The sequence below is a fragment of the Falco peregrinus genome, chromosome 5 (genome assembly GCF_023634155.1).
Source record: "Falco peregrinus isolate bFalPer1 chromosome 5, bFalPer1.pri, whole genome shotgun sequence".
Lineage (NCBI taxonomy): Eukaryota > Metazoa > Chordata > Aves > Falconiformes > Falconidae > Falco > Falco peregrinus.
Window position 1 is genome coordinate 63,413,974 of NC_073725.1, and position 13,361 is coordinate 63,427,334.

The 13,361-nt window shown below is 46.9% G+C and overlaps 1 protein-coding gene across 1 annotated transcript in view; it reads right to left on the reverse strand.

Annotated features, from left to right (window-relative positions):
• The window catches only part of SETD2 (SET domain containing 2, histone lysine methyltransferase), a 66,530-nt gene that overhangs the window by 17,707 nt on the left and 35,462 nt on the right, over positions 1-13,361 (reverse strand). The window contains exons 10-12 of the mRNA XM_055806878.1: positions 13,181-13,315; positions 12,503-12,631; positions 8,852-9,493 (exon numbers count right to left, since the gene is read on the reverse strand). Coding sequence (XP_055662853.1) covers positions 8,852-9,493; positions 12,503-12,631; positions 13,181-13,315 — 906 coding nt within the window. The remainder of the gene's footprint in view (positions 1-8,851; positions 9,494-12,502; positions 12,632-13,180; positions 13,316-13,361) is intronic.

A 13,361-nucleotide genomic window follows, 5' to 3' on the forward strand; every position in this document is an offset into this window, starting at 1 on the left:
TTACTCATCGCTTGTAACATTTTTGACCTCCTAATACCTGAATGCTAGCATGATTCCTGGTACTAAGTCACATATTTTAAACCAACCCATGTTTCTGCCGTCTGTGTTTCAAGGCAGGTCATGGTTCTGAAGCCTAAGCAGCACCCAGCTAAAGGAGATTTTTGCTGTGGGGCTTACAGTATGCAGCTGCTTTTTGATCTAGGTTTTGTGTGCCTTGCAAGGGTCTTTAGGGCATCCTCTGACTACCTCCTTTAATTACCCTGTGTGATCCTGAAGTGTATCACATGAAACCTCTCTCTGTCTTTACTTTCCATCATTATTACCTGCACTAATGACCTCTCAGCTGCACACACACAGCCCCCTGCCTGCACCACTGTCCCCCAAGATTTCTGCCCATGCTGCTCTGTCACCTGCACTGGTCTCCTGGGAAAGACCAGGCCCTTGGCCCAGGATGATGGCAGGCTGCAGCTGCAGCACTGTCAAGAGATTGCTAAAGAGAAGGGGCTGCTTTGCAATGGGAAATTACAAGAGATGTTACAGCACTTTTAATTATTTGTTGCTTTTCTGACCTGCCAGAAGCCCTGCAGTCAGGTGTCTCGCTCCGTGCCTTATTTGCAACTCCAGCCAGAGATGGCACCACAGGGAGAAAGGGGAGAAGAGGAGCCTCAAAGAAAGCAAGGGCAGAAGTGTGCGTTTTGCTAAGGCAACAGGTAATCCCTTGCAACTTCAAGTTATTTGAGCCAGAAACCATTTCTCATATATACACAGATGGCACACTACATGTTGCTGAATCCCAAAATCCACGTGAGCCGGAATAACTCATCAATACCGTTCCATTGACATAAAACGGGAGAGCACTTGGACTCAGACTTGCAAATGCTGGGACTGGGACTGCTGCAGTTCAGCGCAGCATCCGTGTTAAATGCTGCTGGATTATGCAGCAACAATTATTATGATGCCACATTAAACTGTGTATTGCTACAGATTATGTTTTATTAGCCCCACAGCGCTCATGATTGTACTTCTAACTGCAATAATCTGACACTCAAAGTATAAATGACATGTTATCATACTAGTGATCCTACAGCATGTAGAATATATGGAGAGGTTTTACAGCATTACTGACTGTCCAAGTGCTGGTAGCTTGGAAGAAAAACCCTGGGTTTTTTTTAATTCCAGTTTCTATCAAGCCCTTGCTCTGTTCCCTTCATGAAGTAATATAGTAGTTCACAAGAATACCCACTTATTTGAAGCAGCATGTGATGAACCAGCTATTATGTGGCTGAACATGACCAGTATGGTCCTGCAATAGGAAATAAGACCAAATAAACCAAATATGAAAAATCAAAGAGAGAATGTGGGGTGGCCCTGATGGAGGCTGCAGCTGCACCCCAGAAAAAAGACAATTAATTCAGAAAAAATATACTCAGCGCTATACAAAGTTGTTCTGGTGCAGTGTGCTGAGATCTTGGTTTTCCCAGGGCAGGATTTGTGCTTTCCTAGGACCAGATGTGGAGCAAAGCAAAAACCTCAGCAAAGCCACCTCCCCAAGTCCATGACCATCAGAGCCTCCCAACAGCGTTAAATCTTCATATTTGATGCGATGCCACATTCACCTATCGTACCTTGATGCCTCGGGGGAAAACCAGCAGGGACCTTCCCTAGAGCGCTAAAATATCCTGTAATTTAAGGCATGGATGAGGCAGAGGGGAGAAAAAGATTCATTAAACTGTTACAGGGGGAGTGAAGGCTGCTTCTGGTTGGGTATTTAAAGCTTCCCTACTCTCAGACATACGGAGCTTTACCTCGACTTAACTCTCAACCTTACATAGTGTTCATTTTCTAAATAACCCCCCGCTTGATTTTTTAAAGCTGGTTGGAAAGTAGTTGACTGGCATCTCTCCTGGGCTGCCCAGTTGCACCAGACTGCATCGCTCAGTAGCAATGTGTCTACCTCCAGCACTGGATTTAACAAGATAGTCCAGGTTTGCGAATCCCACTTTTATTGTGTTAGGAAAAAAAACCCCCATGTGCCCTGTGGGCTGAGAAAATATATTTTCCCTTGGTGAAATAAACGGAAGTATAAGAAACCCTGTTGTGGTCTGTTCACAACACAAAACCACTTCAAAAGTGCTGCTGAGGGTTAAAAAAAAAAAGTTACTCTGGTCAAGACTTTTTATTTTTTTAAATACCTATTTTGCTTTTCTGTGGAACCTGAACACAATGCTGCAAACTCATGTAGTTTGAAGCATCCATGAACACATATGCCATGACAAGAGGCATTAAGAGTCTGTAGATATGCTCTTTTAAAATTGTTCTTATTTATTTACACATTTGCTGTGGATCAAAAGACCCCAAATCTAGTGTGTTTTTAACTAAATGCCAAGAAACAAGGCAGCAGCTCACTGTTTGGAGTGGGGATGGATGCTGAAGCAGCCAGCTGGGACAATAAAGCCTATATAATGCTATTTACACGCCATCCAGCGGTAGATCGTTTTGCCTCTTACTGCCTCGTGTGGGAAGGACCACAAGCACAGGTTCTACAGACACAAAAGCACTCACCAGCAACAGGTTTTCTCTATTTATTTTCTCTCTCCCACATCACTCCCCACAAAAAGTTCATTCTCAGACACACCGCAGAGCGGCACGTTCAAAAATCTGCCCCACTTTTGGCCCGAACAATGTTCCCACCAGCAGAGAGAAGGTGTGATGAGGAGCCACTAAGCTGTGAGATGATGGATGAACCAGCCAGGACAGCTGGCAAGTGGAGGAAGAGCTAAGCTAGACCAGCCTCCCCTGCTCCTAAAAAGACTTTCCATTAAATAGCAGGATGTGCAATGGGAAACTACCGTACAAAGGGATCAACAGGAACAGGAGAAGGACCTGAGTAGGTGGACTTGGCAAACACAGCACTGCTCACTCCTGCCACATGTTGGTTTAGGTTCACTGTGACATTGAAAGCTCAGCTGCTGAAGCTAAGAAATACAGCGATTTCAACTCAACAGAGATAACTGCGTCTAAGTTTTGAGGTCAAAGACAGTTGAACATGCAAGGGGCAAGAAAGCATCTGCCCTCCCTAGGAAGGAGAAAGCACCTTCCTCTGAAAGACACGGCTGTGACCACAGCAACAGGAGGCACTGGAGGGGGAAAATGGGTGAAGCTGTGGCAGGATCCATCCCATCAAATTGGACTGCCCTAACAAAGGTCCAGGTGGCTCAAAATACAAGATAATTATGAACTGGGGAGTGAGCTACGTCTTGCTGGAGAACAGCTACAGATCTACTCAATAGGCTGCAGTGCCTCCAGCATCAGTCTGGGGAAGATGGAGGCAGCAGAGTCTTTGAACCAGCAACCAACAGAGGAATATGTCAAAATTGCTCCATGAAAACCAGATGGTGGTCAAACCAGACACAAGCCAAGGGGAACTCCGAAGGATAGCCTGTTTTATTTTTGGAAACGGAAGCTGCTGGCTTCAAGCGTGCACAATGCTGAATCAATGCAACCACCACTAACAGAGTCCAAATGGCTCTCTACCTTCCAGAACAATTTTTAATGAGTTGCACAGAAAATTAAATATAGAAAGAAAAGTGATACAAGTCTGTTACAAAGAAAAGAAAAGTAAAAAAAAATTCCAACCAGGATTTAGGCTGTCCAGCTGCAGACACAAAACCATCCTCGGGTCGGGAGAGGCAAAAGAGCTGCAGAACAGTCTCGAGACTCAAAGGATGTAGGGGTAGGAAAGGAACATTGTACCTAATGAAACCCTCACCAGAAATCTGTTCCTTAGCTGACAATTATTTCTGATTTAATGCAACTAAGCTGGAGAAGACCAACAGACACCAACAACGGGCAAAGGGAAACAACAGTGCAACCAGGTAGAGGCTCATCTTGTGTTAGTGCCAAGGCAAGTACAGCTGGCAGCAGGGTGTTCTACGCCAACCTGTGCCAGCCTGGCCTCACACCCATGCTTCAAAACCTCTGCTTCCCAACCAGGGACCAAGCACATTTCTCCTGAGGCTGAAGGGATGAACCTCACACCTGGATGCAGAGCCTGCCGGAGCTTGCCACATTTGCCAGGACTTATGCACCCAAAGCCAAGATGACCTACAGACTGTGCTGTCTCACCTAACTGCCCTGGAGTCCTCTGAACTTACGTTGTTGATTTGCTGAAGAAACACCACATAACCAGATCAGTCCCCTCCCAGGCTGGATACCCAATGCTCTGCCCGCTAGGGCTGGATTTCCTCATCCTTGCTTTCCTCCCTCCTGTGATGCTCCTTTCCTCTCTTCCCTCTGCAGCTCCCCATTCCCTCTGCATGAGCATAAAGCTCCAGCATCACGCCAAGGGAGGGAGGAGAGCAAGAGAAGGACTAATGCCATGACATCCCTGCTTGAAGGCCAAAAAACCCCACCACAAAAAACAGGCTGGCCACTCACCAGTGCCTATTGTTTTCATGAACTATTTCTTGCTCTGAGTTATAACAAATTATAAGCCTCCTAACTAAAGCATGTGATGTGCGTGCCAGAGCGAGAGGCAGTCACACCAGGACGGCTTGTCTGGGAACAGGACAGGCAAGAGCAGCTTCACAGGGCTCTCCTATCAAGATGTATCAGATGTGATTTGGAAAGAATGTCTCAGGGGAAGACAAAAGCTCAGTTTGCCTGAGTGACCCAAGCTCTGCTATACCTATTCAGGCTGGTAATTAAGCTCACAGAACAGGCATTTTCGTTGCAAAAGAGAAAGTCTACCTTGGCCAAAGTTGGGGTAACACCTCAGCCTTGAACTCCAAGTCACTGCTAAATACTTGTGAGGACAGAAGTGTCCAACCAAAACCTGTTAAACCCAAAACACTTGAACTCTTTCAAATTATTTTTCTTAAAACATCTTCTCCAACTCGTAAGGGCAAGATCTGGGGATCCTCACAGCTACAGCTCCTACCTGCCCCCCCCACCGAAGGTAAGGGCATCCTCTGCCCACCCAGGGGTGGAGGAAGATGCCAAAAGCTCCATCCCACCTGCAGCAGAGCAGTGCCCAAACCATGCTAGCATGGTGGGGTGCTCTGCAGCAGCCAGCACTGCCACACTGGTTGTGTTCATGCAGCGTTAGTCAGCCAGCAGAGCACACAGGTTTGCCACGGGACAGATTTTAGACCTGTTGACGGGTCATGACAAGACGCCTACAGCTTTGCTAGTGGAGCTGCTGGACCTCAAGGCCCTGCTTTGGCGTAAACAGCAAGGAAATCCCAACACCCAGACCACCCTGAAATACTAACACTATTAAAGCACATGCTATGCTTGAAGGTAAACGTGCTCTCCTGTCCCTCTGCCTTAACTACTGAAATGTAAGCCATCAAAAGGATGCTGAGAAAAGCTTGCCATGCTTGGCAGTGCTGACCCTACCACTTGTTCCTGTGATGCCAAGAGGGTAGAGCACTGGGTCCGCTGGCTGTCACGCTGTTTGTTGCCTCCATCCTGGGTATGGCTGTATGGATCAGTCCACGGAGCCTTACCTGAGTGCAATCCTCGGGCTGGAGTGGGCTAAGGCGCCTGGAAGAACCACACTGAACCACCACGTGCACCCTTGCTGGTTGTTCACCAACCAGTCTGTGCCACTCAGAGTGAGTTTTCAGCATGGGATAAGATATGCACCGCTTCCTCGGAGAGCGGGAATGGCATGCACAAGCCCAGGCTGAAAACTTACCCTGCTGGGGAGTGTGAGTGTGTGTTGCAGTGGGTATGACTCCTTGTGGGTTAAGGAGTTGGAGTGTATGAGCCCTGTAAGCCAAGGACTTACAAGTCCTGTGTATAGAGGTATAGAAAAAGATAGCTCACTTAATCCTTTCATGCCAGGAGTTGGGATTTTCCCGGAGCGACGTCCATTGCCGGCAATGGACGCACCAAAATAACGTCGGCATCAATGAGTTAACCACCTCTGTCCTCTTTTCACCTATTATATTGCTCATGCATCATCCAGCTTCCCAACCATCTTCCCGTTTCTTCACCGTATGCACGCTATGTCCTCTCCCTTCTTCAGCACGGAGTTGAAAATGGAGTTGAGAAAAGGAGACCCATGGTCAGCTCCTTGCTGCCCTGAGAAGCTAGATGGAAATGGTTGAAATTACAAGGGGGTCATCAGCAAGACTGGAGAGGACATAGCTTAAGTTACGAGGTTTCAGACCCTCCCGCCCCCCCATCCAATGGCAGTTACTGCAGGATGTTCCACCACTCAAAACAAAACCAGCTTTTAAAAAGCTTGGATGTGCTGGAAAAGGCGACTGGCTCTTGCCACTGGGATGACTGGGTTTTCCAAGGTGACTATCTATCCCCCTTCTATCTAAAGCATCACCTGGCCACCTTAGTCTTGTCTTTTAGACATCAGCCACCTCCGGGCTGGGCTATGGTGGCACCCTGCATCTTAACAGGTGACAGTCGGACAGAAGCAGTTAACTCTTAGTGCTATGATAAAGGCTGGGACGGAATGAATCCTCAGGTCACACTTTGCCCACAAATGCTTTACAGGAGTTTTCACAGACCCGCAGCATGGTTCTGCTTTTTTGGGTTGGATTTGCTGGGATTATTACAAGGCTAGAGTTTGTGAGATAAAACCCCATCCCTATGACCAGGCACGCATACTGCAACAGGCTGTTAGCACCCTTGCAATGACCTGAGATTAATTAACAAGTACACAGAGAGGGTGTGAATCCACATCTTAAATAGCAACTATGATGGGTCATGACTCCACAGCCTGACCAGGGGCTACAGCAAAGGTCTCTAGATACCCAAGGCTGAGCTCCTCCCAGCTCAAAAGAAAACACCAGTCTTGGTGAGAAAATGACACTGTCAGATCAAATTTGGTCTCAAACCAACATTTTGGAGGAGTCACTCATTTTGTGAGACTTCACGCTTTTCATTAAGCCTTTTTCAACATTTTTTCTGTGCTGTTTCAACTTTAAACACTGCAGCATGTGATCCTGGAAGCGAACATGCCTGGTTGCAAACAGAAAACTGAGCCTGGGTAGTCCAAAGCAAGTCTATCTCCAAAGCGGTGTAGGACTCAGACTTGATTTAGCTTTCAGTTAAAACAATCCCAGGTATTAGCAATGGATGGAAAAGGACTCTCAATTTAATCATAAATTCAATTTGACAGTATCACTTCAATAAATAAAACCGTGAGGCTCACAAAAATTTTTAACTCTGCAAATTAAAATCTAGTTAATAATCAGATCCACCTGGTAAGGGGGGGGGGGGGAGGGGGGAAGAAAGAAACACAACCTCACTTCTCTGTAGAAACTTCTTTTAGTCATTTGTACAGTAAAATCTCACCTCTTCTCCCACTAAGCTTTATGGCACAAATGATTATGCTCAAATTCTGCAAATGTTCAAGAGTATCTGATTCTTCTGAAAAATTCAGAGATTAAGGTAAGATTTCTCTTAAATCTCATGTAAAACTCTAAATACTTTTTATAAATGCTAATTTTTGTAGCTACAGTTGCTGAACGGTACAAGCAAAGGTTCACAGACTCAAAGTTGCGGTCTCCCCCACCTGCACGTGGCGCTGTGGTATGCCTAACACCCATTATTTTTATTACCCTCTTCTAAATCATTACTCGATATCAGATTCAATGGGTAGATAACATCTTTAGTTAGATTAATGCATCATAAAAGATAAAATTGCTTAAAGACTACTTCCAATAATTAAAAATGGGCAGACACTTGATTAAGGGAAGGGCAGAAGACCCTCCACAACCTTTCCCACCAAGACCACACCATGCAAGAAGCATGGCACTACCTTCAATTCCTTTGCTGGATCCTCAGCAAATGCTGCTTTTACACCTATTAAAGTGTAAAAGCAACTTAAAAGGCTCCCACCCATCTCACTCTTGAATATGTTATAAGAAATATAACTCTACAGAAGCAGCAGATGGACAAGAAGTTTCCAAAGAGCTAAAGAAACCCCAAAGAATGCCTGAAGCGTCCAGTGGTGAGTTACTGGAATGTCAGCCTATGTCCCACCAAAAAAAGCTGTTGGCTGAAGACCAAGCGGCCAAGGTGGCCACTTAATGGTGCGCAGGGACAGGGGCCTGATTCCAGAGAAGAGAAGGCAGCCTGCAGCCAGCAAGCCCTTCTCTTAAAGATGTTGTCTGCTCGAGGAAGACCTTGATGGGAATGAAACTGTAAGCAGCTGCATACTCTAGCAGTCTTTAAAGGCTCAAATAACACCCACAAATCTGAGTATTTACCCGATCTAAACACCAACTGCAAAAATCAGAGGTTAACCCAGCACAGCTATCAAGAGAACGCAATATGGCCAACAGACCGGTTTCTGGAGGCTCTGTATGTTGCAGATGAAAAGCAGATGTTAACAGGCCAGGAAACACTGACAATTTTGTGATAATAGAATTTAGGAGTAGACAGTCCATTAATTTGTTTCAACATTGACCAGTACTGGGCCACTTCAACCAAAAATGCATGCGGCGCTGCCGCTAGCTTCTTTTAATGATCAGCTGAGAACAGAACCTCAATCCCTTAGAGCTGTCCTCCCCCTGAACAGCCTAAACAGTAAATGGAAGACTAAGGTGTCTTTGTGGTGCCCAAACTGAACTGTCTGCTGTTTTCAGAGTGCAATGCACCGACGCCTGGAAATCTACTGTAAGTCATGTACAGGGTGGTTTGTGGTGGAAGGATATATATAGAAAGCACCTGGAAAAGTCCTTTTGCATAGAAAAGGCAATCTTGTCAAGCATTTACTGACAGAACAGTAACTTAGCCCTGTTTGTACTGAACTGCAAACAACTCTGCATCTTCCTTAGCAAGAGCAGAGGTGGTGTAGCTGCAGGCAGGTGCCTCTTACCTTGAGCTCCTTCCAGTTGTCGAGCAGCCTTGTAGCCAAGTCGCTCACATCCACAATTTTGTCTGTTTGTTCTTGGCTTCTCTCACTCTCAACGTCAGAGACACCTTCCTCTTCATCTTGAGATGGTGTTTCCATTGTAATGGGCTCTTCCAGCTTCGCACCGTTGCCTTCTTTGACCTCTGCTTCAGGCTCTGCCTCCAGCTCCACAGTTTGGGGTTTGCTGCTCTCCATCGGCACATCAACAGCAGCTTTGATCTCCTGCTGCTGCTGCTGCTCCTCTGGCACCTCCACTGGGGTACCCTCCAGCTGGTCCAGGTCCTCTTTGCCCTCCTTCCCTTCCAGCTCACTGGTTGTATCTGAGATGGCACTGTCCATGCTGTTTTCACTTATAATTTTCAGCCTTCGAAATACCAGCTTCTTGGGCGTGTCCATGTCACCTTCTGTGCTCTGCTTGGTGGAAAGATCTGGTGTGTTGAGCGGTGTGTGAGCCCGTGAGGTGTTCTCGCTGGAGTAGCCATCCCCTTCGCTGAGCTGTGGGACAGCAGTCTTGGTCTGAGCCCAGCGCTGGATAACAGGAAGCACTTTGCTCTCCTCCAGCATGTTCTTCGTAGGTATAGGCAGGAGCTCTAGTGTCTTCATAATCTAAATGCAAAGACAAAACCCACATTGATAGAGCCATCAGAATTTAAAGGTGTCTCCAACCTGGAACAATTTCCTTTTCTCAGTAAGAGGTAACTCTGAAACATCAATATGATGGTGACAGGTCATGGGTCAGGAACAGCTGCATCCCTTCTCAAAGCTGAGCTGCAGAGATGAACTTCTGCTGAGAGCAAATAAACTATGAGTGGGTGGAAAACAGCGAGCACAAGTATTAAGCAATTAAACTAATTTAGCAATTGGTTGCAATTAAACTGATTTCAAAGAGCTCAGACTCTTCCAGTTGGCCATACCCTTTCCTAGGACAAGCAGTACAACAATACAGCTGTCAGATGTACCACATGAAAGAAAACCTGATCAGAAACATTAAGATGTATCTGCAGTCAAAACAGAAGAGATGTGCCCCAGACAAAGTGCTGTGTGCTGCAGCAGAAGCTGGAGTTGTTACTGGCGTCAGCAGGAAGGAGACAGCCTGCTGCTTGTGGAGTGAAACCTTAAGCACAAAGAGATATGGACAACTGCGGAGCTCCAAACCACAAGACAAGGCAAGCATGCTCTGACCAATGGTACTTCCAGCTGATTTAATCTGGCCCAGAAAATAAGGCTGCTGCTAGCACCTGCACTCCCAGTACCACAACACTTCTACAGTACCCAGTAAGGCAGTCCCTGGAAGACCTATCCTCCTTTAGACACTGGGAAACACCCGGAGGTACCAGGTGATGAAGCCAACACTGTCAGAGACCCCAGCACATATGCTACAGTGCTTTCCCCTGGAGACCAGTCAAAAAGCATAGCCTCAGGTGGGTTCTGTCCAAGGTCTGAGATGAGAAGAGAATCAAATTATTGAAAAGATCTCCAAAATCCTTTCACAAAACCTGTCAGTGGGAATGGGGATCGCGGGCACAGACAGAAGCACCAGACATTATATGAGCACAACCTTTTCAGGATCCAGCTAGTGACTTCAGCAATGTGTCTCCCGAGACCTGGCCCCAAACCCCTGTTTTTGAAGCAAGAGATAGCCACCCCTTCTTACAGGGCTTTGTAACTTGTTCATTTTCAAAACCAGCCCTCCAGGAGTGAAGGACAGAAAATGGTTTATGGTATTATGATAATTTCTGCCACTGGCATCTGATGGCCAAAAGACCTTTTTTTTTTTTTTTTTTAATAACAGGGTTTTTTAAAAAAAAAGCTAAGTGTGGTCTGGCCCCTACTACAAGCCTCACTGGCAACTCAGTAAAGAATTACCTGGATTTTAAAAGAATATTTCCAATCCACAAAAGCCCACTAAAGTTGACAGTAGCTTGTGACCAGGCATATCGAGAGTGGAAATGAAGCCACCACCACCACAGCAATTCAGCTTCCCTCCTGAACCTTGCAGGGGAGTCACTCTGGGTTTGAGATCAATGAGGCTGAGTGCTTGAATCTATTGTAGGGGAAAAACGGAGTCTAACCTTAACTGGACCATCACATTCTCCAAAGCTAGAGGTCAAAGATGAGTCAGAAGCAAGCTACCCAGCAGCTCTGCAATGCTATGGCACCTGTACATCAGGGAGCAAGGAGGGTAGGCACTATATATACAAAAATCCAGAGCTGAGACTCCCTTGGAGCAACAGTTTAAATATCTATAAAGTGGGATGGATCCTACCTAGCCCAAAGAAGAAAAGACTACAGTCCCAAAGGGGAATAGCTCAGCTCCCTCCAAAGAGCAGTTACTGCAGCAGATTAACTCAGCCCCCCGTAGTTTTGGTCTCAAAAGCTCCTTCTGCAGCCTCACGAGCAGGGCCTCCCCATACAGCAGCACAGGGGTGACGCACCGCAGTGAGAGAAACCTTGACTCGGCACCTGTCAAGCAGTTCTGCTTTGCCTAGAAGTACTGAAAAGCCACAGCACATCAGCAGAAAACTGGAGGCACCCACTGAATCCATGCCTTGCACACAACATGCATGGCCCATCAGCAACACGCTCTGCACAGCGTAAGGCAGATGAAGTATGGGTAGGTCTGCTCAAACCCTGCAAGTCAGCGAGATCTGACTTAACATCAGAGACCCCTTACCCACTACCACCAAAGTATTCCAGGTATTTACAGCCAGGACTTTGTCTAAATGATGGGTGAGGACTAGGCCATGGAACCAGTGGCCTTCCTATAGGACATCTGCTGCCCCCCTCCCCACCAGCAGCACAGGCACTTCGAGAGAGGCACAGACGCCATCTTATTAAGCCTGGTATCAAGCTGAACTCCAAAAACCTTCAGGTATCCTCATCCCACTCTAAGAGCTGAAGGCTCACAAAAGCACATGAAGACAGCTCTTCATCCTCTTGATACCAACAGCACCCATTTCTCAGAGGGAACACCTGAACCCACAGAGTTAAAAAAGAAAAAGGCATGAGCCAGACATGATTTGTTCAGAAATTCAAAGTACTGGCTAGGAGGAAAAAAACATGCTGACCTAAAGAAGCAGGGTTGGGAAGGGTTGTCACCGTTTCTGAAAAACACAGAAGTCAGCAAGAGGAGAGGCTGAGCTCTAGAGATCACACAGCTTCTGCTTTTTGCTCAGGATGCAGGACTGTGTGCACCTCTCCAGACTGCATAGCAACTTTCTTGTAGAAGCCTCTTTAATAAAGAAGCTTCCAGATGTCTTTTTTTATGCAATGGCAAAGTACATACAGAAAACAGAAATATTCAAGTTTCACTTCAAACCATCAATACCTCAAATTCCCTGTGCTGTTCAGCACGGAACAAACAGCAACGGTCTTTAAGTCTGGCTCATGTCTCTATCTCAGAAATCTAAGTAAAACCACAAAAATAAATTATTTCCATATATTAAAGATCTCCCTTAAAGCAGAAGTTTTAAGGCTTAGTTCTGAGGATACCCGAGTGTGTTTTCATGAACACTTGGCATATAATAGGTACATTAGAAGAAAAAGAAAACCGTTATGTTTCTGAGCAGTTAGCAAAGCTATTAGAAAAACTTCAAACCCGAGGGAATTACTGACCTCCAGCTGCAACTTCAGGTTGTTAGCAGTGCTTCCTCTCCCATCGCCCAGCTCTGTCATCCAAATCCAGAGGAGAGATAGGCCGTGACACTCCAGGAAGGACTTCAGGCAGGACTGCGAGTGCGTGTTCTGGACAAGCCGAAGTGCAAGACAGCCCGTGGGGACAGTCAGAGACTTAAAGGCAAAAATCCCTTGAATTTCCACAGGCTGATATGGCTAACTGCTCAACTGGGCCTACACTACCTGCCAAACCCACGGCAGAAGCCAGAACCAGGCACCTGCTGCGAGCAGCGCAGGGCCCGGCTGCCGGAGTGCCAGGAGTGGCAGCAGTAACCGACGCCGGGCCGTTAGCGCCGGGCCGTTAGCGCCCGTTAGCGGCCGTTACCGGGGGTGGGGCCCGGCCCGGGGAGCAATGCCCAATGGCAGCGGCCTGCACAGACCAGCGCCTGCAGCTCATCTGCACCCAGCCACAGGTAAAACCGCTGAATAATCTTGGAAATAAGACAGCTGTGGTTCTAAACTGATAAATTACTCTGTGTCTAAACCCTTACGTACAAGGAATTTGCTTCTAGAAACGGGAGACCTTTCTCCCACCTTCCCCCGCCCCCCCCAACAAGAGTTCCAAGACACTGCTTTAACGGGACCTGGATCTCTGCCCTTCAGCCCCGTCCTCCTCACCTGTATGAGCTTGAGACAGGTGAGCTTCTGCTCCAGTGTTTCGATCCGAACCATCAGCCGGGATAAGCTGAGAACTTGGTTCTTATCGGAGAGACCCTCTCCGTTCTCCAGCAGTGCTTCCAGCTCCCCGTCCACCTACCACGGCCAAAGAAAAACAACTCTCAGGTCGTGCTAGGCTCGT